This window comes from Equus quagga, chromosome 8 (assembly GCF_021613505.1).
Source record: "Equus quagga isolate Etosha38 chromosome 8, UCLA_HA_Equagga_1.0, whole genome shotgun sequence".
Taxonomy (NCBI): domain Eukaryota; kingdom Metazoa; phylum Chordata; class Mammalia; order Perissodactyla; family Equidae; genus Equus; species Equus quagga.
This window is the reverse complement of record NC_060274.1, coordinates 60,864,567-60,889,612: the sequence shown is the minus strand read 5'-3', so window position 1 is coordinate 60,889,612 and position 25,046 is coordinate 60,864,567. Positions and strand designations below refer to the sequence as shown.

Genomic DNA, 25,046 nt, shown 5'->3' with positions numbered 1-25,046 from the left:
AGTCCAAAAATTACTATTCCCTAAGCAAGGCTCTTTGAGAAAGGAAATAAAAGACCTAAGCATTTTTAGAACCATGCATAGAAACTCCCCTCAGACTGGTGGTTTTTGAGGAAGATCAGCCCTGAGCTAAGATCTGCCGCCAATCCTCCTCTCTTTGCTGAGGAAGACTGGCCCTGAGCTAACATTCGTGCCCATCTTCCTCTATTTTATAGGTAGGATGCCTGCCACTGGCATGGCTTGATAAATGGTGCACAGGTCTGCAGCCGGTATCCAAACCAGTGAACCCCAGGACACAGAAGTGGAATGTGCGAACTTAACCGCTGTACCACCAGGCTGGCCCCCCAACTTGTGTTTTTAATAAAGACTGAACCAGTCTCAAATCTGTTTGAACAAATGTGTCATATATAAAGTTTAATATTAGAAATATTTTTAAATTTCTTCTAAATAAATGTTGTGTCCATCCTCAAAGACATAAAAAGCACCCAAAGCACTGAGGAATCTTTCCTAACTTCCATTCAAGGAGATTATCAGATAAACTTAATTCATAGTTCTTCCATCTATTTATATATAAAAATTAGCTTAAACTTTTACCTAAAAGTTGTAAGTATGTATATTTCACTTTCACAAATTCAAGGGCACACCTCAGAAAAGAAAGAGGAAAGAAAGAAAATCAACTCCCTCAAGTGAGCAGTGCATTTGCACAACATGGATGGACCTTGAGGGTATTACGTTCAGCAAAATAAGCCAGACAGAGAAAGCCAAACACCACAAGATTTCACTCATATGTGGAAGATAAATGAACACATGGATAAGGAGAACAGATAAGTGGTTACCAGAGGGAAGGGGGTGGGAGGGGCAAAAGAGGTAAAGGGGCACATATGTATGGTGACCAATAAAAACTAGACTATTGGTGGTTAGCACAATACCGTCTAAACAGAAACTGATATATAATAGTACACCTGAAATTACACAATGTTATAAGCCAATATGACCTCAATAAAATAATAAAATAAAATAAAATAAAGTGGGCAGTGCTACAGGAGTACAAAAGAGTAGCTAACAAAACTCTCCCATGTCTCAGCAGCCACCTGTTAGAGCCCACACTTATGGCATAGTCTGCATGGTTTCAGAACGCTTTCATATTGAAAACTCAAAATTCTCAGCAGTGGGCAAAGGAAAAAGGTCAATATGAAAATACAGTCCTATCTTCCCCATCCTACCTCCAAAGATAAGAATCAATGGAATTTAAAACTTTAAAGACTTTTCCAATTACTGCCCATCACCTCACTACAGCACCCTACTTTCATTTGGAAACTGATCAGTTTTACGAAAAGCAAAAACCATATCCTTAATACGTGCAACTCCATAAAGTGCTTGGCTTCTGAAACAAGCCAGTAAAGTACATTTCCGAGAGACAGCTGGAGCCACATCTCCTGAGGCTCTTCAAACTAAAATCTGTGAACAGTGTGAAGTTACACATCAAATAATAGCCCCAAATCAATGGCTGGAAGTAGGTTTTAAAAACAAAAAAAATCATCATTAAACACATCTACCTTTCTTAACAAAATGACAATATTTGTGGTTTCAGAAAAAAAATGACCAAGGCTACCAGTCTACATTACAGAATAGTTTACAATAATAACAGAGAAGCTGCAATACACAGAGTAAAAATTATTCTTAAATGATCATTTGCTTCCTAGTGCCTTGAAAAGTATCAAATACCTGAAGGCATGTAAGAGCTACTGTCCTGTCACTGACAGCATTACAATTATTTTTTAATCTAATTTCTGGAAAGTTCTGCAGTGGCAGTTTAAAAAGAAAACCAAATTTTAACGAGAAAAAATTCTTAAAATCTGGAAATACACATTGAAGATATTCACAGTTAATTTGTTGGTTTTTTAAGAAGCAGGAAGGTCACAGGCACCAAGGTGTGTAACATCCGTAGGTGGTTGATGGAAATCAGAAAAAAAAAAAAAAAAAAAAAGTCTCTCTGGAATTAAAATTACATTTTATCAAATATAATCTGACGCGATCTTTAAAAATCACTTTAGTGTGGTTTTTTTTTTACCACTAACAAAGCAAAATCTTCCAACACAAAGATTTTTACATCATACACATACACACATTTTGTAAATTAAGAGCTAAAGGTAAATCCAAAACACTAAAAATTACCTAAATTTTGGATTTAGGATAAAGGTATCCAAAACACATTTGAAACATCAGACTTTTGTTTTCACATTGATTTCTCAGATCTCTTAGCAAAGCTCTTCTGGAATGGGTCTTCATTTCAATACAAGATTGTTCAAAATGCCATTCCGTGCGAATAGAGCTTGTGAGACTCTCAAAACCTCCCCAGGAGATGCTTAATTACAGTTCTAGTTACAATTTCCTGCGACTCAAACAGCAACGTACAGAAAACAGCTTATACACGGTTAGGCAGGGAGAGGAATGAAGCTCCAGGGGAGCGGCCCATTCTTTTGTTTTGGTGGCAGAAGCTGCAAAAATAAAGGTTCACTAGAGCCATCCGCACCTATCCCCACCCATCACAGCCCTGCAGAGCACTTTCATCCATCCGCTCAAGACTCTCTAGCCCTCGAGATCAGCAGAACCCTTGGCTTTTCACGTCTCAAAGGATGGGCGGGGGAGGCTGTGAGGTCCGGGGTACAGACAGAAAAAGAGGGAGGACACAGATCCTTTGAGGACAGAGGGACAAGGAGATGCATCCAGATGGGGAGGATGGGACGCCCATGGAGACCCGGAGGCTTGCAAATTTGCCGGGAGACAAGTCCCATGGGGTAGACAAACGATGTTGCCTATTCGGGGATGGCGGCAGACAGACGGACAATCCTCCACAAGATGAGGCAGGCACATATGTAGGAGACCCAGGAGGGCGTGAACTAGGCAGCGCTGAACTCGGAGCCCAAAATGGGTTGAGACAGCCTCAAACAGACCCGTACGGCGAAGCTGACTTACAGTTACTTCCCGAGCTGAGGGTAAGGGTCGGGTGGATCTCGCAGCTCTGCAGTTTCTGCCACTGTCGTGGCCGCCCGTCTTTTGCGCTGAGCCGGTGACCTCAGGTACCCTCCCCGCCCCACCCACCCGGGGGGACGCCCCCTCCTCGCCGGCCCGGGTGAGCCCGCAGGGCAGAGGCTGCTGGGGCCGAGAGTGCGCACTGGAAGCCCGCGGGGAGCGCTGCGTGAGCCAGAGGCGCCCGCCGCGAGGCTCAGACTGGGCGGGCGCCCCCCATCCCTCTTCGGCCGCCGCGCCGCCTCACTCGGGGGAGGGGAGGAGGGGGCGGTGGCTCTTGCCTCCGCCTCGCGGTCAAGTCCGGCTCATGCTCCAGCCTGGCGCGCGCGCGCACAGCCCGGGCCGCCCACACCCCCTCCCCTGCCTCCGGCTCAGCCGCTGGCGCGCCCACCGCCGCCACCCCACTCCCCGAACAGCCCGCCACCAGCCCCAGACACCCCGCAGCCCCAGCGAGAAGCAGCAGGAACGGCAGCAGTTCGGCCGCCGACCCGGAAGCTCTTCTGCCGCCAACCGCGAGGCTGCTAAGGGTGTGAACCCGGAAGCGATTTCCTCGCCCCGGTAGCGGCGGGCTGGAAAGCTAAGGCCTCTGAAGACCTGGAATCCCCAGGTTTCGGCAGAGCGTGAGGGGTGTATGGTGCGGGGGTGCAAGAAGAAGGAAGGACAGTAAAGAGCCGGTGAACAAGAGGCTCTCCGAGGCCGGAGACCTGAGCTCTCGGGGCGCGCGGTGGGGAGCGCGGCCGAACACACCGGGCGGCTTCTGGTGGCAACTGTGGGTTTTCCTGTCACAGGAAGTTGGGCCCGGCCGCTGGGAAGGAGAAGGGAAGGAAGAATGAGAAAGCGGTGATGGGCCCCCGCCCCCCAGGTGACTGTCCCACCCAGTGAGTTGAATGTAGCGGCCCGGGACGCGCTCGGCCGCCCGCTCGGGTGAGACCGCCGGTTTCCTTAGGGGAAACGAGGAGGAGCAAGATCCAGACTGCAGCGAGAGAAAAGAAGAGACGTGGAAGGCCGAGCTGTCTCCACATCTAGCTTCTCCAGGCAAGGAGTGTTTTTCTTACAAGTAGTTACAAAGAAGCCAAAGCCACTTTTTAGGTGGCTGCGCTTTGAGCGAAGAGGCGTGGCGGTCCTTTTCCGGTAGTGCACGTTGATGGGTGGTGGCAGAGGAAAAACCTAGACAGTGTGTTTAATGTCGTCATTTCAGGGAAAGCGATACACAGCTTGTCATTCCAGCTCACCTTTCCTCTCTCAACCCCGCTCCATCATTTAAGGCTTTCGGCTGTCTGTCTGTTTTTTCTCCATTTAGTTTCACCAGCAATCTTTGATACAGCTAGCCTGCCTGAGGATCTCACCTCCATTCCCTTCTCTCTCTCGGAGAGCTTGTGTGTCTTCCATTTCTGTTTGCAAATGCTTCTTTCTGCATCTCCAGTCTTTTTTGATGTCTTCATCTTATTTGGGGGAAGTGACAAAAACTCAAAACTGTTTTCATAACAATATAAAAACAATTCATTCCATGATCTTTCCCCCTTAACCCATGTCAATGTATTAGTTGGTTCTCCTTAGAATTGGGTTGTAGAACTAGAGTAGCAGCTGATGTATAGCATGTTTAGATAAACTATGGATGAAATCATGCTCCCCCAAATAACCTCATTGAATGTACTTGGTGTTCACTGTAGGAATTCATTTGATTCCCAATTATACTATTACTTAGTTCCTTCTTTGTTGGCCAAGTTTAGTATAATTGCCTTCAAAAGCTGTTTGACTATTATTAAATATCTTAAAGTACAGAATAGAATGTCAACAGAAAGAAAGTGTTTGAAAATTATTGGTGATGCTTGTTGGTACTGGTAAGTGATGATTGGTAGAATTGGTTGAAGGGACAAGGAGAAAGCCAGCTGAGTTAGACGTAGCACCAATAGCTATTTTCTATTCTGCTTGATTATTCCTTCCTCTTCTTTTATTATCATAAACCAATTTGAGTAGCAAAAGGAGGAGATTTTTATGGTGAACAAAACCCTGTAGGGGAATTCTTACTGATGTTTAGTTGCTGTCTCTTCTCTTTAATGTTACAATGCTTTGTAATAGTGAATTGTTCCAGGAGAATGGGGAACGGGCAAGTAACTTAGCAACTCTCTACCTCAGCTTCTCTTCTGTAAAATGAGGATAACAGTAATAATACCTACTTCATCAGGTTTTGGGGGAAATAAAAGGAGTATACATGTAAAGCACTTAGCAGTCTAGCACATAGTAAGCAGTATGGGTGTTAGCTATTCATATTATTTTAAAAGTATATTAAATGTCATTTAGAAAGTGAAAGCAATAAAAACTTAAGGGCAACTTGATAAAATCATTTTGGCTGGTGGGGATAAAAAGAAAATACATTTTGTCAGTGATTTTCAACTGTGTAGATGGTAAGGTTTCTTTGCTTTGGTTTGGTTATTTAAAGTTGGCATGGGTTGTAAAAGGTTGAGAAACATTGCTTAAGGATAGAGGAAGGCGAGGAATCATGCTCTATCTCAGGAACATTTTACAGAGCCCTAAGATGATGCTTCATTTTTTTTGTTTCTATTTATGAAGATATACTTTCTGATCATTGTTGGTAATTTCTATTAGCATGTACTTTGTGAACCAGTAAATCATCTTGTCAACTTTGACTCTGCGTACTAAATTTATGGTACTCATATTCACATACTGAATCTACTCTTTGCCTCCATTGCAAAAGGCTTTTTAAGTTTGTCCATCTATGCTCTATATAGCAAATGTTTCTTATTAAAGACAATATTTGCATTTTGTTAAACAGGACTGCCTAGCATAGTAAAGAGATGTTAAAAATTGCCCCATTGGAGATTAAATGGCAGTTGTACACCTCCCCTCCCCATAGTGACAACCAGAAATGCCCCTACAAATTTAAAATGATCCAAGGTGGGTACGATGCCCAATTGAGAGCCACTTCCACATATTTGTAAGACCTCATTACTTAGGCAGCATATTATCTTTTATGCATAAGCATTTTCCAGAATAGAATGAGCCATACAACAAAATGCCACGTTTCCTATATTTAGTCACTTGAACTCTTATTTAAAACTCGATTTAAATATTTTGCAAATTTTAGTTATACCTTTCTCTATTCTTTTTAGCTCAAGTTACTCTCTTCTAATCCCTTTGCATGTGTTTCTGCCTTAGCAGTTTTGCCTTCATATATTAGTAACTTTTATTCTTTTCCTAACTTAAGCCTTTGTTTCCTTCTTTCATGTCATTGGAAGTATGTATATTTCAAATATTCAAGTAGAATGTTTCTTGAAAATCAGTTTTTAGAATCTTTTAGGGGTATGTTAACATTAAGTGGTATAAAAACAAAATACTTTTTTTAACCTCATGGTTATGTCTTTTTTTATTACATCGTATTTGTTTATCTTTTAAAAGTTGAGTGTACTGTGTAATACTAAATATTCTAGGGAAGTGATGAGTATTAACAATTAAAGTATTTTTCTAGTAGACATTTTCTTAACATGAGTTGATCAGCACAGGAATTGATTTGCTTTAAATTGTGCTCAGAAAACTAAGAATTACTTGATTCCTTTTTAGATGCTTACCAGGAAAAAGGTTTCTATAATTGTGCCATGTATGTTATACAATGTATTCACAATGTAATCTTTCTTTTGGGGTTTGCACTCTTCAAGGAGGCATCCATACATTTCCTAATTTGTGAGGTTTTATATTGAAGTCATTGTTAATCTCAGGTGAAAAGTAATTTACTGAATAGAAGTTATGAGAAGAAAAAGGCCTCATCCTTTTGACATAGTATAGGAAGGTCTGTTGTGTGAGGTGGGTTTTAAGTATGATCTTATGGAAAAACTGAACTGAAAAATATTCCATGAGGTATAGAGTGAGAATGAATGATATATCCTCAAAACTTTTCACAAAATGAAGTGTCTCAATCCTGATGTTTTACTGTAGTTTCTCTCGTGAAATATCTGTAGTTTCTCTGGATCTAAATCAGTGAAAATTTTTATAATTTAAAATAAATTTTAAAACTATTTAAATAATTTAAAACAATTTTAATGGTTTTTTTACTCTTAGGCTAACATTTACTTAAAATGCCAAAAGTTACTAGATTTTAAAAGAATTGCTTTTTAAGGCAACTTTCTGATTATATAATGTATTTATTATTATTATATAGGGTAGTGAATTAAAGGTTCCAAAATGACTTTATTAATTCCATTGAGAAAACAATAAATTCCTCTGTCTCCTCTCAAATGACATTCAGAAACCTTTGTTGAAAATGATCTCTTTTTTCTTTATCAGAGTTGGGACAATAAGTAACTCATTAAATGTGAAGATCATTTTAATACCTAATGGACCTTTAAAAAACTAGAGAAGGTTCATCTCAACATGGCCAGGACAGAAACTCCTTGTTTGATGTTCTTTTAGAAATTTTCTGGCATATAAACGAGGGGAAGCTTTTTTAAAAAGATAAATAAAATATATTCAATACAAAGAGTTGCATTTTAGTCGAGCCATGAAGAAAATTAATAATAGCACTTAACAAGGAGATAGAACTATTTGACAACCAAGAGAGTGCTTGAAATTCAGGCACTTGTTGGAAATTGCCCAATGGAGACATAAAATTAGTTTGGGGAAAAAAGTGTATATATATATATATATATATATACACACACATATATATGTATATGTCTGTCTGTGTGTATATATATATACTTGGATTATCTAGGGAATTGATAATGGAAGTGGAAAATATTAAGTCATCATCAGAAAGCTTTTATCAAATGACCAAATGTTTTTGTATAAGTGTGTATTATTCTGAAACACTATTTCAAGTCATTATTTACTTACTATTTACAGGATATTTTACAATCGTATCACTTTTTTTTAAGTCCAAAAGGTAGGTTCTTACACAATTGAGACCTATGAAAGTATATATCCCCATTAAAAAAATTTTATCTTTAACAGAAGAGGAAAAAAGAACTACAAGGAAATCTTAAATTATAAGCTAAAGTTTAATTCAATGGTAAGATACAATTAGTCGTATCTGACTTGCCTTTTGGTAGTATGTAGTCTAAGAAAAATCAATATTTTTAAAAAATTGTCTTTCAGAGTGATTATATGTCCTTCAATTTTTCACGGGATTTGTTTGTTTTATAAAGCAATGGGAAATCCAGAAAACACAGAAGATGCATACGTTGCTGTTATTCGTCCAAAGAATACTGCCAGTCTCAATTCTCGGGAATACAGAGCTAAGTCATATGAAGTGAGAACAATTTACTAACATTTGATTTGCTACTATTGAATGTCATTCTCCATTATCATTTTCGTTTATTTTATATGTCTTATCATATCCTGTAAATTGTAGTTGACAACCTAGATCTTGATAAGCCAGAACAGATAATCCTACATCTCTGCCCATCAGAGATGTTTTTGCTGCATGCCTTTTGACCATTTTTCTGTTCACTGATAGGTATAAATTATTAGATATTAAAAGGTACTTGTTTGAATTTTCCTTATAATTTATAGATTTAGGTTTTAGTACAATTTATGAATGGCTCTCAAAAATGAAAACACCATTGCAAAAGCCAGCTTGTTTAAAATTCCAATTTAAACATTGTTCTTGGTTATTTTCCCAAAGAACTATTTTTAACAGTTCATTTAAATTATCTTTTTACCTTTAAGTTTTAGGCAATTAAGTTACTTCTCTATAGTCGTGAATTATATTACATATATTAGTAAATGTGATTGAGGCCCAAAAAAACAGCCCAAAACAGAATTGTTATCTTTTCCATGCAACAGATTCCAGGCATCATAAATACCTCTAATTTAACCTGACTCCAACTAATCTCTCTAGCATTTTGCTTAACTTGCTTTTTTTAAGGTTAGTTATCTGAACCCTGTTAAAGGATGCTGCAGGGGTTCTCAGGAGGCTGCTGCTTCAGCAGTGCTCTGGCTTACTGGTTCTCAGTCTTGACTGCATGGTCACATCACTTGGGGAACTTGTAAAATTTCCTGTACCAGGACCCCACTCTCCAGACATTCTGATTTAATGGGCCTGAGATGATTTAATAGGCACTGATACTGTTTTAAAAGCTTCCTGGGTTATTCTAATATGCAGCTGGGGTTAAGAAAGACTGCTGGCTTACTGTATTCTAGGGCAAATAAATTTTATTTCAAACTTTCTCTTAATTTTATTTTTCTCCTCTAAGATTTTGTTGCATGAAGTTCCCATTGAAGGACAGAAAAAAAAGAGAAAGAAAGTTTTGTTGGAAACTAAACTTCAAGGCAGCAGTGAAATAACACAAGGCATATTGGATTATGTAGTAGAAACCACCAAACCAATTTCTCCTGCAAACCAGGGTATTAGAGGTAGGAAACTTTTCCTTTTTTTAACACAGTTCACTTTAAATGCCTGTGGAGAAAGACCTTTTAAAAAATATATTAAAATCAATTTCTTTTTATGTTTCTTACCATTTAAAACACTTGAAAAAGATTCAGAGGTTTTTTTAAGGTGCAGCCATGCCTCTTCAAGAAGTACCTTGACTATAATTTTTTTTAAGTTGAAAAATATTTAAATAAGTCACAATGTTAATGATTTGTTCAATAGAGAGAGGAAACCAAGGGGTGGCTCAAAAACTGAAAGAAAGTACAAACTACCTTAGCTAGAAATATAGTTCCCTAGATAAATATCTTTGAACTAGTATTTTTATTTCTATACTTTAGGACAGAGGAAACTATAAACCTCTCTCCATAATAAGTAATGTTAAGATTCATGGATTAAAAAGAATCTTATAAGTTACCAGGTAGCAGAGGTTTTCTTTCCTTTTGGTTACAGTAAGAAGACCCATTTTTTTCTTGGTGTGAAAGATTGGCCTTGAGCTAACTTCTGTTGCCAATCTTCCTCTTTTTGCTTAAGGAAGATTGCCTCTGAGCTAACGTCTGTGGCAGTCTTCCTCTATTTTGTATGTGGGACGCTCCCAGAGGATGGCTTGATGACTGGTACGTAGGTCCGCACCTGGGATCTGAACCTGTGAACCCTGGGCTGCCAAAGCAGAGCACATGAACTTAACCACTATGCCACCAGGCCAGCCCCCAACAAGACCCTTTTCAAAGAGCCAAACTGAGTTGTTGAAGTATTAAGCCTGAAATGCTGAGGCCCCATTTAAAATATTAAATAATGTATAGCCTATGAAAGTTAATGTCAGTTTCTCAGGCCGTAGCTTCACAAGAAGCAGATAGCACTTAGAAGTTACAGAAATTATAAACTATGTCCAAGATTCAGGCATTATAATTAAAAAGGTAAAGCTAATTTCAGTCCAACAGCAGTTGAAAACCGTTATTGTTGGTAAAGTAGAGCATACCTCTCTGTTCCTACTTTTTAGTTTTTTAAAGCTTATTCAGTGGGTTTTTTCTGTTTGTTCATCTTTATGGAGATCAGTTGTCTAATTCTTCTGTTTCAGTGAAGAGACTGTTTTTGTTGCAGAGATAAGCTGAATCCTGTGATTTTATTTATTAGTTATTTTGGGTATTTCTTCTCCAGAGATGGCTGACCTATAGGCTTGTATTTCATAACTTTTGGAGGTATCATTCACTATATTTTACCTCCTCAAGAGTTAACCTCCCCAATAAAATTTGAAGGGTTTTTGTGGGTTGGGATTCTAAACATTGTAACTCAAGATTATAAGAAGTTCCTGCGTAAATTTACAGATCTTTGATACACATTCTGAGACCCACAAAGAGAATCTCCTTTCCCTAATTATTGTATTTGCTTTTTTTTTTTTTAAAGATTGGCACCTGAACTAACAACTGTTGCCAGTCTTCCTCTTTTTTTTCTCCCCCTCTGCTTTTTCTCCCCAAATCCCCCCAGTACATAGTTGTATATTTTAGTTGTGGGTCCTTCTAGCTGTGGCGTGTGGGACTCTGCTTCAGCATGGCCTGATGAGTGCCGCCACGTCTGTGCCCAGAATCCGAACCAGCGAAACCCTGGGCCCCCGAAGCGGAGCATGCCAACTTAACCACTTGGCCACGGGGCCAGCCCCTGGATTTACGTTTTAATAAACTGATCTTAGCTAAAAAGGGCACTATCCTTGTGGGTGATCAAGGCATGTGAAAGGCTCCTTTTGGATGCCTCAAATTTGTCAGTCTTTTCTACTTCAGCCTTGGACTTTTCTGATAAATTTTTATCTAGACTTATCATATTGCTTAATTGTTACAGTTTGCAGGATTTATCGTGGAATCAAATTCCTGAAACAAATCTGATTAGCCCAAATCACATATTTGAACTGAGGTAGACAAGTTGTAATTTGCTGTGGATGAGCCAAAGTCTAACACTCTGTCCATTTACCCAGAAGGGGGATAGAGGCGTTATCAGTGTTAACAAAATGTCCCCTGGCCCAGAAGGCTGGGTAGTTTCTGTTAGGAGAAGCTATGAGTGGATAGGCACCTGAAACATGTCTAGCACAATTATGCCTTGTATACTTAGACAGTAAAATGTACTAATATATTTTCAGGCAGCTTTTAATAAGAGAAATTAAAATAGAGAAGTTTTAGTTAACTAAATAGACAATTCTGTTAATAAGCCATGCCATATCCTGACTATCCTATTCAATTGAGGTTTTCTAAATGTATGAAATATTTTTATAGAGTAGTATGATTCCTTAAGTAAACATCACATGAAAATCACAAATTACTTTATAATAGCAGTCATTATGCCTTATTTTTTTGTGCAGTGCTATATATAGTTTATAAAATACTACCACACTTATTCATGAAATTCTTAAATTGGTCCTGTGAGTTGGTATGTGGTCATTTTCACATCTGTAAAATGGAAATGCAGACATAGGTTGTCACCTGCTAAAATATTGCCATTAGTAGAAGAAATAGGGCTAGAACCCTCATTTCCCAACTTATAGTCAGTGCTTTTATTTTTCCCCTGCAACAGATCTCATAGTTACGTCTGTAATTTGCAAAGTAGGCAGTTAAACAATGGACCAGAACTGGGTTTGGGGAAGCAGCAAGGCAAAGATTAAGTGGGATAAGACCTCAAGCCAGACAAAAGAAATATTGCATCTGAAATTTGTTAGAATGTTATTCTGTATCTAATGCTTATATTTTGTACAAGTGTCCATTTTGTAAAATAATTGTTTGGAGGCTGTAATAATAATGGGCCCTAGTAATCACAAATATTGATTCCAGCATTTCGTGAATAAATGAAGCTACTTGAAATTCTTGTATTATCTTTCTGTTCACAGAAAGTATGCAGCCAGGTATTCTTACCTGGGTCAGGAACAAGGTTCTCTTTCTTTGGGCGGGGAGATTGGAAGGATTGATAAAAATCATGGCAAAGGTCACTAGAAGATGAGAGGTTTTAGAGTGCAAAGCTCATAGGTTATTATTTATAGCCCTCTACTGCCCAATCAGGAAAAACAGACTAAGAATGGTGGTTGCAGTTCAGGCAATAGTTTGTAGCCCAATCAGGTTTTAATAAAAACTGAAATTAAGGACGGAGGTTGAATGTTAAGCAAAACTACTAAACGTTAAGACTTTGAAACATATATACCACCCTCCTTAGCCAGCTTAAACTATAGTAAAATTCTTACCATCTACATTCCAGCTGAGTGAGGAAGTGTATGCCTTTTGACCCTGCAGGGTGCCTTGGTGTTCAATTGCTCTGTCAATCCTTAGCAGCTCGTTTTTCCTTGCTAAAGGAAGCCTCTCTTCTAGTAAGTTAAGACCAGGACGATGAATCCACTGGTTGATTGTCCACATGAGGATTTGCATTATTATCACAATTACCAGTTTTTATTAGTGCATATAATAAAATTGACTTTTTATGTTTCAATTCCTATTAATACTGCCTTTAAAATTTTTTTCTAATTCTGAAGGTAATTTATAAGATTTAAAGGCCTATTATTTTTTATCTTTACTGACTTTTTAAAAAATGATTAGGAAAACGAGTGGTACTGATGAAGAAATTTCCTCTGGATGGGGAGAAGATGGGCAGAGAAGCGGCATTATTTATTGTTCCATCAGTTGTCAAAGGTAAGGTCTGAGTTTTATCTTATGAATCTTTATATACCTTAAATGCTAAGTTAAAGTCTACTGAGGAACTCAGGAATTTGCATTGTGGTTACTACTATAATACTGTTGTAAAATACATGTTTTTAAATTAATGGAGATGGAGAAGTTTGTTACTTAAACAAACATGTTTTGATTTCAAACTATATTCAGGCTTCTGGACTGAGCAGCAATGTTTTTGTTTCTATTTTTAAAAGCAGAATAAAGAAGTGAGGAGGGAAGCCATAACTGAAACTAAAAGTTTTCAAGTTATAATGAGGGATTTTCAAAGGATATGCTATAGATAGAATAGAAATAGGTATTTAAGTATTTTGGAAAATTAGCAGATTACGATGAGTACCTATCTTGTATTTGAGACAAGAAAGTGTCAATAATAGTTCTAAAATACTCTGCCCAACAGGATTGGTAATATTTAAAGAACTTAAATCTAATATGAAAATTTAATTTGAGCCTTTGACACCATGGAATAATAGAAAAAATACTGAGTTTCAGTGCAAACCTTGTAAGCCCACTAATTTTGTGCCCTTGGGCAAATCACCTCTTTAAGCCTCAGCTCTTTATTTGTAGGACTGTATCTGCTCCTACTTGGTTCATCATGCTGGAAGAATTCAGTGAGGAATTAGATGTTCAAATCACTTTGGAAGCTATAGAATACTGACCTCATGTAACATAGTAATAATAGTGATGACATGTCAATGACCCACTGTGGACAGCCCATCAACTGCTACACAGTACTTACATGTATTTTATTCGCCAGCTCTGGCATTGCAGATATATTTTTTCCCCCAGCCATACTTAAGTTAAAAAGTTTAGTATTTTAAATGGCGTGGGAAATCTTATTAATCAGAGTTTTGCAACATTGTTGAGGAAGAGAAAGAGGAAACAATTTCTGCGGTCCTCCAAGATTCTAAATGCTTCGTTCACAGAGCTGGCCGTCACTTGAATCCAGGTCTTCTAATTCCAAATCTAGAACAATTTATGTTAAAGTTAACAATTTTCTTAACATACTGTATACTTATAAATAAAAAATATGCAGTTGTAAACCTTTTATATGATGGCATAATTCTTCATTTTTCTTTTTCAGATAATACTAAATATACATATACTCCAGGATGCCCAATTTTTTACTGCTTACAAGATATTATGCGAGTCTGTAGTGAATCCAGCACTCACTTTGCTACACTTACAGCAAGGATGTTGATAGCCTTGGATAAGTAAGAACTGCCATTAAAAACATTTTTTAATAAATCAAATACATGTTTATAGTAGAGATTAGCTCTGATAAATACAAACACTTTTGGAAGAAAATAATGAAATTAATAATATTTGTTTTAAGAAGTGGTAAGTTTTTGAAGTATAATGTAAAAATGAAAAACTCCAAAGACAAGATTGTCCTGGTTTGCTTTCAATATGTTAATTTTATTCTTCAAAATTGACTAAGACTGCCCTGGTTTAAGAATTAAGATTCCTTTGTTATAAAACTATATTTAGTATGAGTTACACTTATCAGTGAACAAGTCGTTTTACCTATCATGCTTTTTTGTCTTTCCCTAACAACAGGGCTAATATCACCTACATTTCAGTGGTTTAAATTTTAAAAGTGCTTCATGTTTTCTGAAAGGGGTTTTTATTATTATTATAATGGTATATGCATTTTTAAAAATAGTTTTCTCTGTCGATTAACAAAACATTTATCAATAGTAAATGAAGTACTTAACCAACACTAATTAAAATTGTAAAAATCTGAATGTAATATTAGAAATATCACATATCAGAGTTGGATAGAGGTCTACTTTTTTCATCTTCACTTTTGAACAAATACTTCTGCTACTTCTTTCTGTTTTGCCAGGTGGTTAGATGAACGTCATGCACAGTCTCACTTCATTCCAGCTTTATTCCGACCCTCTCCTCTTGAGCGGATAAAAACTAATGTCATAAACCCTGCATATGCCACTGAATCAGGTCAGACAGAAAATTCGCTACATATGGGCTATAGTGCATTAGAAATAAAGAGTAAAATGTTAGCCCTGGAGAAAGCCGATACCTGTATTTACAACCCTTTGTTTGGATCAGATCTTCAGTATACAAACCGGGTAAGAGTTGAATGAATTTTGGTTTCAAAAGATATTTCATCTCAAATGTAATTTTGTTTCCTGAGATAAATGCATCTATTACTAATTGTAAACATGAAGATGACATCTACTTTTAGCTCTATTTGTATATATTACAGTCAAGTATCTAAAGCTCTTAAGGGGTTTTTGTTTTGTTTGTTTTCCCTTTCTAGGTAGATAAAGTGGTAATAAATCCATACTTTGGTCTAGGAGCTCCAGACTACTCAAAAATCCAAATTCCCAAACAGGAAAAATGGCAGAGAAGTATGAGCAGTGTCACAGAAGACAAGTACTATTTTGGTTTTATTCCACATTGCTTTTTTAAAACTTGCATTCTAATGTTGAAATATTCTTTAAAATGATAGGTGCAATTAGTATGCAATGTAAGCATTACATAAATGATTTAGTTTTCAGCTGTTCAGTGATACATAGTTTTCATAAATATATCATGTTTGTTTTGAAACAATGTGAATTTCAACAGTGCTGTTTTTTGTTTTTAATGATTAGGGAACGACAGTGGGTAGATGATTTTCCTCTCCATCGAAGTGCCTGTGAAGGAGATTCAGAATTATTAAGCCGTCTTCTCAATGAAAGATTTTCAGTCAACCAATTAGATAGTGACCACTGGGCACCTATTCATTATGCATGCTGGTAAATAGATTACTTATTCTTTTCTTTTTAGAAAGAATGAATCCTTAGTTCTAAATGTTAGTGCTTCTTTTCAAAACTAGTCTCATCCCGGCCACTTTTTCTCTACCATGGTTTGCCTTATGAGCTTTCTGTTTAGATCTCTGGTTACCACACATGTGCCACCATTCAGAATTGCAAGATCTGCCCCATGGGAAAAGAATTGTTAGTGATCTCAGGCCTAACTAGATCATTCAGTAGGATAGATAATGACTACCAAGTGCCATTGCGCAGCACAGGGTTCCTTATTCACCCTTGCAATTTCTATGGTTTTTATATGGAGTTATGTTTGTTTATCCTTACTGTAAAATTTACATGTGTTAACTACTTATGGTTTGAACTTGCGTCATGTTAGAAAAATATCCTTTTAGTTCTTTGGGAAGCTGTGGTATCAGGAAACCTCCAAAAGCCTTTATTAAAATCAAAGTCTCCCTTTTTTCTTTTTAGATGAGTAGGATTAGCTCACAGGATTGGGGTTAGCTCTTTCCACTAGTTGCCCAATGTAGTTCTTGCTCTCCTACTCTTTTCGTGTAATGGTAACTCTCTCCCTCAGCTGGGCTGAGTTCTTAAATTTGTGTTCACAGTGGCAGTTAACTTTGCTATAGCCCATCCTCTAGAAAGGACATAAAGTTATTTACCATTATTTCTTGTGGGAAATTTGCTTTTGACTTATTATTTAAAGTGAAGTTCTTTGGCTACTTTAAGAAGTGCTTACATTATTTACTGCCTGTTAAATGTCCACAACTTTTTAGCTGCATGACATTGAGCAAGGTATTCAGTTCACCTCTCTGCATCTCAGTTTTTTTACTCTATATGTAAAATACATTAATTAGATCATTTCTAGAGTTCTTTGCAGCTCAAATTCATTCGATTTCACTGATTCCAATATTTGTGATCAAGTAGTGAAATACAGTTGCTTTTAATATACATCTATCTTCCTTAAAAATGCGCTGCTTCCTTAAAAATATACTGTCTTATTCTATAAATGTGTTCTAATTGTTTTTCCACTACAGGGAATTTTTACATTCAGATTTGGAAAGAGTTAACCTAAATCATCTTTTACTGAATTTATAATTGTTTCTTCAGATTACTAGTCATTACTGGTAGCAGCAACAGTACTAAAAGAAATCACATGCCTTACCTGGAGCTGAACAAAAGGAGGAAGAGAATATAGGAATCCAGGAAAGGATCCTGTGCAATTAGGAAAGACAGAGGCAATGAATTTTAGTTTAGGAGTCCCAAGTTTACAATTGGCTGTATTGTTGCCCTTTTTAAAGAGGCAGCGGGTTGTTTTCTTCTCTAATAAAAGAATGATAGGGGCTGACCCGGTTGCACTAGCAGTTACGTTCACAGGTTCCGCTTCAGCGGCCCCTGGTTCGGTGGTTCAGATCCTGGGTGTGGACCTACGCACTGCTTGTCAAGCCATGCCAGTGGCAGGCATCCCACATATAAAGTAAAGGAAGATGGGCACAGATGTTAGCTCAGGGCCAGTCTTCCTCAACAAAAAGAGGAGGATTTGTGGCAGATGTTAGCTCAGGGCTGATCTACCTCAAAAAAAAAAAGAATGGTAATGTTTTCAATTACGTATTACATAAAAACAGAAGTATGGCATAGTATTTAATGTGTTTGGGAATGTACCTAAGTTTCAGTCTCAACGGTTAGTTCCTAAAAGTATGACCTTTGGCAAGTTACTTAATGTCTCTAAGGATCTGTCTGTTTATCTATAAGACGGGTTTAATAATAATACTTTTCTTAAGATTAAGGGAGAACATGCTTTGAGAGTACCTCACACCATAATAAGCACTCAATAAATGTTGGCTGTTATTATTAAAGTATTATAAAAATTTAAACATTTTGATGTCTAAATCTAAAATTGGTTAATCTGTAGTATTTTTATTTGAAAAACCTCATTATTAGAATACAGCAAGGAAAACAGTTTTATGTTTTGATAAAATTAATTTTCTGTCAGCTGGAAGTAACAGCCAAGTTTAATACACAAGGAGTAGTATGGATCACCTTGCAATACTTTTAATCAGATGGATCATTTGACTGATGTGGGTGTGAATGAAGACTGACTTAACTATTTAGTAAGAACTTAAATTACTTTATCTTGGAAATATACTCTTATTTACTAATTGGTACAAAGATTGAGGAGGGGGATACTGGGCTGTCTCATCAAGAGATGGGATTTGGAGCTTATGTTTATAAACTTAGACAAGATGTGTTACCCGTTTGGGTCTGTTTTCTCATCTTTAAAATGAGAGTTTTATTAGATCAGTGGTTCTCAAACTTTGGTGTCAGGACCCTTTTTTACTCTTAAAAGTGAAAAATCCCAAAGGGCTTTTGTTTATGTGAATTATACCTAATGTTATTTACCAGATTAGAAGTTAAAACTGAAAAATATTTTTAAGTATTTATTAATTCTTTTAAAAATAAAACAATAATAACATAAATACAATTTTATGAAATATACCATATTTTCCAAAATAAAAAATCAGAAGAGTAGCATTGTTTTAACATTCTTGCAAATCTCTTTGCTGTCCAGCTAAATAGAAGATAGCTGGATTCTCACGTCTGCTTCTGCCTTTAATTTGTTGCAGTATTACGTGTCATGTAGCTTTTACAAAACTCCACTGTACACTTAGAAGAAAATGAGAATGGAAAGGGCAAATAACTTCTTAGTATTATTATGAAAATATGTTTGACCTGGAGGACACTTGGAAAAGATTTCAGGGATCCTCATGGGTTCCCAGACCACTATTTGAGAACCACTTAATTAAATCACTCCTAGGATTGTTCCAAGCTTTTAAAATTCTCATATTCGTAACCAGGTACCTAAAATCTATTCTTTACTAGAATCACCATTTTCCAAAACTGTTTAAGTTGGCTTTCTCTCCATATGGATAACTTGTCAGCCATTCAGTAAATGCCTCATTGGCATCCCATGTTTTCTCACCTCTCTCAAGTCAGTGTCCTCTCTGTGATAGTACTTTTAGGCTTCACATCATTGTTAGAGTGTTTTGGAACTAAGATCATTTGGCTCCCTACAAATTATTCCATCTGATTTCATTTGGGTCCTCACTGTAGGTTAGCTCTCTGTTCTCTTTGTCTCATTCATCCTGTGAGCCTTTTAGTCCTCCCCTATAAGCTATTCTAGACCTTTCTACTCTTAAGCACTTAAACTCCCACTACTTCTTTCTCTATTCTCATCGGATAGTTTTACCCCTTGTTGTCAAAGAAAATTGAAGCCATCAGAAATGTCCTTCTTCTCTACCCCAATGATCAATTTTTGTTCCCATCTCTCTCCTATATCGTAGGGTATACAAGTAAAACTTCTTTTGTTCCCCATTAAATTCACTTTCTCCTTTTCTGCAATTTCTTTCTTCCTGCCTTCAAGCATACATGGTTCTCTCTCTCCTTGAAAAGAACCTTAATTTGAACCTGCTGCCTCTTCTAGCCACTATTCTGTTTCTTTCCTTTGTTTCATAGCCAGACTTCAAGGGTGAGTGGGCCACACTCACTGCTTTCTTTTTCACTCTTCATGAAACTTCTTCACCTTTTCTCAGTTTTTAATCTCTTTCCCTGCTCTGCAGCATTTTTAATACTATTGACCACCCTTTCGTTCTAAGAACAAAGTGGAGTTGAAAGGGCATAGTGGAGGGCATGAAGGTCAGTACAAATGCAGGATATTATTGTTACCTTATCATTATTAATATTGAAATACTGGCCTCCATTCTGTGACCCAAGCATGTGTTATAGTATGGAAACTGCTATCCTAAGATTCAGAAAACTAGATTCTAACCCTGACTAGTAACCTTGAGATCTTGGGCAAGTGACTTAACTGGTTCAAGCTTTATTTTTCTCATGCATGCAATAAAAATCCCTCTGCCTGCCTTATAAGTTGCTGTGAAGATTATATTAAATAATTATTTAAGAAAGTACCTTGACAGTGCCTGCCCTGTGGCCTAGTGGTTAAGTTTGGCACACTCTGCTTCAGAGGGCCAGGTTTGGTACCTAGTTACCTGCAGACATGCTGTGGCGGTGACCTACATCTAAATAAAATAAAAGAAGATTGGCACAGATGTTAGCTCAGGGTGAATCTTCCTCAGCAAAAAAAAAAAAAAAAGAAAGAAAGAAAGTACCTTGAAAACTTTAGAGCATCATACAAAATGTATGTTTGTATTAATTATTTTTATTATTATTTGAATTGTCCCCTCAATATCTTTTCCTGTCCTGAAAGAGTGTTTTTCAAGATGCATTTCATTGTTCTAAGATGATCATCTTTCTCTAGATTCTCTCTCGGAAAGATTTCATCCTTTCTCCCAGCCTTAACAGTATTCTTTTCAGTTAGATAAATTTGTATATTCTCAGATAGATATCCCAAGCCTTTGCCTTCCTCCTGAGTACCATGGCTGCATTTTCAGTTGCCTACTGAACAGCTTAGTTACTCATTTTTGTGCTTATGGCAGTTTGGAGAATGCAAATACGCTGTCTGTACTCTCAAGAAATTCTCAGGCTGATAGAGAAGAGATGTATATAAACAAGGATGAAAGTAGGTAAAATGAAGTAAATCCCATAGAAGAAGCTAAAATGTAGTGGGAATATAGAGGAGGTAGATATTTAACCTATGCCAAAGAAATAATAGAGCTTAACCTGGACAAAATGAGGAGGAGGAAAAAGATGTCTCAAGAATAGCAAAGAACACGAGCAAAATGTCACACGTATAAGAAGGGGTAGTCTATAAGTGGCAGGTTCAGGGCGTAGGAAAACCACAGGGTATGTGAAGGGGAAGGAAGGAAGTTGAGGGCGAATTGGATCACGTCTAAAGATGCGCTGTTTCCCCTCAAATGCACCAAATCTAAAAGCAAATTTCCTTTCCCCTTCCTTCTTCCCACCCATTTATTTCCAAACAATGAATTACTTTTCCACCATTGCTTCAGATTGCAGCCTCACATAAGTTTTTGGCTGTAACCGTATGATGGACTCACTTTGTCTGGCACATGCTTTGTGTTCTCCTGGTCCTTGCTTTGCACACTCCTTTTCCCACTACGTAAAATATTTTACCTCTCTTCGACATCTCTTCAGTTTCTTCCCATTTAAAATCCAGTTCAGATTGTTCTGTATCAAAACATTTTTCAGGACCATTTTAGACTGAAATCATATCTTCCTTTTCTGACATTTTTTTAAAGCATTAATATATACTATTTTGATTTGACAAATATATAGTGCCTTATTTTGTTGATTGTTATCCTAAACTGTTACTTAAATTTTATAACACTGTGTAATTTATCCCATGGGGGTTTTTTTGGTTTTTTTGTGAGGAAGATTGGCCCTGAGCTGTTGCCTATCTTCCTCCTTTTGCTTGAGGAAGATTGTTGCTGAGCTAAAATCTGTCCCAATCCTCCTCTGCTTTATGTGGGATGCCACCAAAGCATGGCTTGATGAGCAGTGCTAGGTCTGTGCCCACGATCCGAACCTGCAAACCCCAGGGCACTGAAGCAGAGCGCACAAACTTAACCACTACACCACTGGGCCAGCCCCTATCCCATGTTTTTGTTTTACTTCTCCAATTACATTATATATCTTTATTAGAGCACATACCTTTGTGTCTCTCATATTGCCTGATACTGCTGTATCAGCTACATATAGAATTATGTCTTCGGCCTATTTTGTAAATCACAGGCCCAAGTGAAAAGCATTGTTAGTTTTATGAGTTACTCTCTGATTCTGAGCATATTTCTGACTAAAAATTTTCTCTCTCTAATTTATAATTTTTTGCTTTGTGTGCAGTGATCTGCTATCAGCTGCTCTATCTTGTATTTGAAATTTTATTTTCTCCCCCATCAGAAATAGAAAGAGTCAAACTGAACTGAATAATTCATAAGAAATCCCTAGGCACTGGAAACATTTATAGCAATGTCTTAATTCCTTGCTCTCTGCCCTGGAAAAATCTTAGATTTCTTTGAGATGTTGCCTAAAGTTTGGATGTTTAAAACATTTCAGATGACTTTTTTAGGTGTGTTTACTTTTGTATAGGTATGGAAAAGTTGAGGCCACTCGCATATTATTAGAGAAAGGAAAGTGCAATCCAAACCTTTTAAATGGGCAGCTTAGTTCTCCTCTTCATTTTGCTGCTGGAGGAGGCCATGCTGAAATAGTACAGATTCTCCTAAACCATCCAGAAGTTGACAGAGTAAGTGATTTTCCAGGTTTTCTTTTTTTTAATGTTAAATTATGTACTTAAGAGAGCAGCTGAAAAATAAAAACAAATTTCACTTAATATATAGAATAAATAATATTTGTGTATAAACTTTGCTTTTGTACATAATTATTGTATTGTGGTAAAATATACCTCACATAAAATGTACCATTTTAACCATTTTTAGATGTAAAGTCCAGTGTTATTAAGTACCTTCACATTGTTGTGCAGCCATCACCACCATCCATCCCACAATGTACATAAAATTTAACATCTTTTCCTTTTATATTGTATTTCCTAAAAAATATTTTTAAGAAGGAAAAAGATGTTCTACCCATTTTCTAGAATTTGTGTTAACAAGTATTTTGTAAAGGGAAAAATAATAGCATTAACAAAATCTTTGTTGTGTCTATAATCAGAACTTTTTAAAAAAACAGTCACATTGAATAGTGCTTTGAGTCTTTCATCTTTGGCACGTCATGTTTATTTTGAGTATAGCATGTCTAGGTAGGGTTAATATTTACTTACTACTAGACGAGTCTGTTTATGAAACTTTGATTGATTGAATGATATTTTCCCTTAGAACACAGTCTATGTGTAATGCCTATCTTTCTTTATCCTTCCCCGCCCCCACATCTCCAGCACATAACAGACCAACAAGGAAGATCCCCTTTAAATATTTGTGAAGAAAACAAACAAAATAATTGGGAAGAAGCTGCAAAATTATTGAAGGAAGCCATTAACAAACCAGTAAGAATTATTTTCATAAATAAAGCCAAGCGTCGTATTTAAATTGATAAGTAATTTGAAGATCTGTGACAAGAGTAGAAGGATGCATGGATGGATAGCTTCTTTACTGCTTTTGTAAAACTCATGGTTAGACTTTATAGGTATTCAATTTGTTATCCTCCCTAACATTTGGACACTTGTTTTTGTATAACAGAATAAAACTTACATAAATAAATAAATTTTTCAATCACCTGAAATTTATCTAATTTCCAGTATAATATCTATACTTGATGTGCTAATTACAAATTGTAATCTATTTATTGAAGCATATCTCTCTACTTAGACCTTCTAAGCAATATTTCATATTTGTAAATAATGTTACACATCATTCATTAATTTAGTTTCAGCAAGTAACTTATCTATTACAGATTCATTTTCCTGCTCAAGAAAGTGAATGGGTTAAAATAGGAGATTTCTTAGCTCTTTTATTCTGCCAGTTCAACCTGGCCTTTCCATCTAATTATGTCTGAAATAATAAGCAGTGACATTAAGATAGAGAAGTATTAACAGTTAGAATAAACTCAGTTATGCCTAAAAGTTATAGTGACAACAAAACTGTCATCAATTTAAAAACTGTTTGAAAACTTGCAAACCAGATAGAAGGATTTGTATCAACAGATGAAGGATAAAGCTTGATATCAACAGATACAGCCCATATTATGTCTGAGCCTTTACAAACATTCCCATCAACTAGACAATAAGTATTTGTTGAGTGTTTCTGTGAATTTAACACCATGAAATGCTGAAAGTGTTAAATGATAAAGAATAAATATATGATCTCTGCCTGTAAGGAAAATTACCCACTCATACACATTTTGTCAAAACACTTTTCCATGAGCACAAGACAAACACAAGGAAATAGATAAGCAGTACAGGCACCTTTATGTTATACTTCATTGCAATTTATTTTCTAACTGTATAGTTAGAACACATTTTTATTCCTGGCATAAGTTTTATATGTAAATGTATATGGTAAGAGGAATTAGGTACTTTTATCCAAAGTGAACTGTTCTGGAAGTTTAGAGGCATTAGTTACTTCCCATAACAATAAAAATGTATTGAGAATGTCATTTCTCTCTGGAATTTTCTGAACTGGAGGAAAAAAACTTGGCTTAAGGTCCATTGTTCCATAGCTTTTACCTGCAGAGTCTTCCATCACACTTTCCTCTTAGGACAAATTATTGCTGGTACACATTTCTACAGTATAGTTTGTGGCCCACTGGACTTATGAGGTACTTTACTAATGCCGGATTTAGTTAACCGAGTCTGTATCCCCCATATCATATTTACATTGTACATTAATGGCTTTAAAATATCCTCCCACAAGATTCTGCAGTTGAATATTTTTTTAAAGCCATTTGCCTTAGTTTCTCAAACTTATTTGACCATGGTATATCCAGAGGAAACTGGAAAATATAAAATAGAAGTAAAATTTTTAAAAATATTGCCAGCAGATTGTCATTTCAGACAGTTTTTCTGATATTTTCCATGTTAGAAATCTATAATAAGGCAGATGAAATTAAAGCATTTTGTTGGATTGGAATGTATAATTTCTAACCAGGGTGCATAATTTATTATCATTGTCCTAGTATGAAAAAGTTCGAATATACAGAATGGATGGGTCATACCGTTCTGTCGAACTGAAACATGGAAATAATACCACAGTGCAGCAGATAATGGAAGGAATGCGTCTCTCTCAAGAAACACAACAATATTTCACTATTTGGATCTGTTCAGAAAACCTCAGTAAGAAAGTTCTTATTCTGTTATGTAAACCTCATTATTCCTTTTTGAGAGTGGGTTGGTAGACCTAAATATAGCATCAGTTTACTATTGACTTATAAATTTTGAAATGATGTAATGTTCTCTGTTATGTAAATTGTTAGTGTTCAAACTGCTGAAATAGGTAAGCCTCTGGGCCTACCCCACCCCCTGCCTCAGACAGTGTTTTAAGTGGTAAAAGCCAAAACATTCCTTCTCTGGCAATGGAATTTGATAAGAATGCCCTTAAATGTAGTTGTCCAACTTGCCTTTATTTTCATTGTTCATCTCACCTCAAAATAATGCAAATGTTCTTTTTCTTTATATTAGTTTTCTATCAGGTATTTTTATTTAAAACCAACCTAATGTCACTATAGATTTGTCTCTCAGACAAA

At 36.6% G+C, this 25,046-nt stretch overlaps 2 protein-coding genes across 4 annotated transcripts in view; one reads left to right on the top strand and one right to left on the bottom strand.

Annotated features, from left to right (window-relative positions):
* Window positions 1–3,448, bottom strand: part of ANKIB1 (ankyrin repeat and IBR domain containing 1) — a 135,498-nt gene extending 132,050 nt beyond the window's left edge. Inside the window, exon 1 of one of the 2 annotated variants that reach the window (XM_046669378.1) lies at window positions 2,974–3,448. The gene's annotated coding sequence lies outside the window, so the exon portion shown is untranslated. The remainder of the gene's footprint in view (window positions 1–2,973) is intronic. The other variant, XM_046669377.1, reaches the window with a different exon arrangement.
* Window positions 3,449–3,585: 137 nt separating this feature from the next.
* KRIT1 (KRIT1 ankyrin repeat containing) overlaps window positions 3,586–25,046 on the top strand; it is a 37,341-nt gene continuing 15,880 nt past the window's right edge. Inside the window, exons 1-11 of one of the 2 annotated variants that reach the window (XM_046670105.1) lie at window positions 3,586–4,062; window positions 8,187–8,290; window positions 9,237–9,396; window positions 12,976–13,068; window positions 14,189–14,318; window positions 14,954–15,197; window positions 15,389–15,504; window positions 15,723–15,866; window positions 21,939–22,095; window positions 22,744–22,851; window positions 24,480–24,636. In XM_046670105.1, the coding sequence (XP_046526061.1) occupies window positions 8,189–8,290; window positions 9,237–9,396; window positions 12,976–13,068; window positions 14,189–14,318; window positions 14,954–15,197; window positions 15,389–15,504; window positions 15,723–15,866; window positions 21,939–22,095; window positions 22,744–22,851; window positions 24,480–24,636 (1,411 nt within the window). In that variant the 5' untranslated portion in view covers window positions 3,586–4,062; window positions 8,187–8,188. Of the gene's footprint in view, window positions 4,063–8,136; window positions 8,291–9,236; window positions 9,397–12,975; window positions 13,069–14,188; window positions 14,319–14,953; window positions 15,198–15,388; window positions 15,505–15,722; window positions 15,867–21,938; window positions 22,096–22,743; window positions 22,852–24,479; window positions 24,637–25,046 lie in introns of both variants that reach the window. The other variant, XM_046670106.1, reaches the window with a different exon arrangement.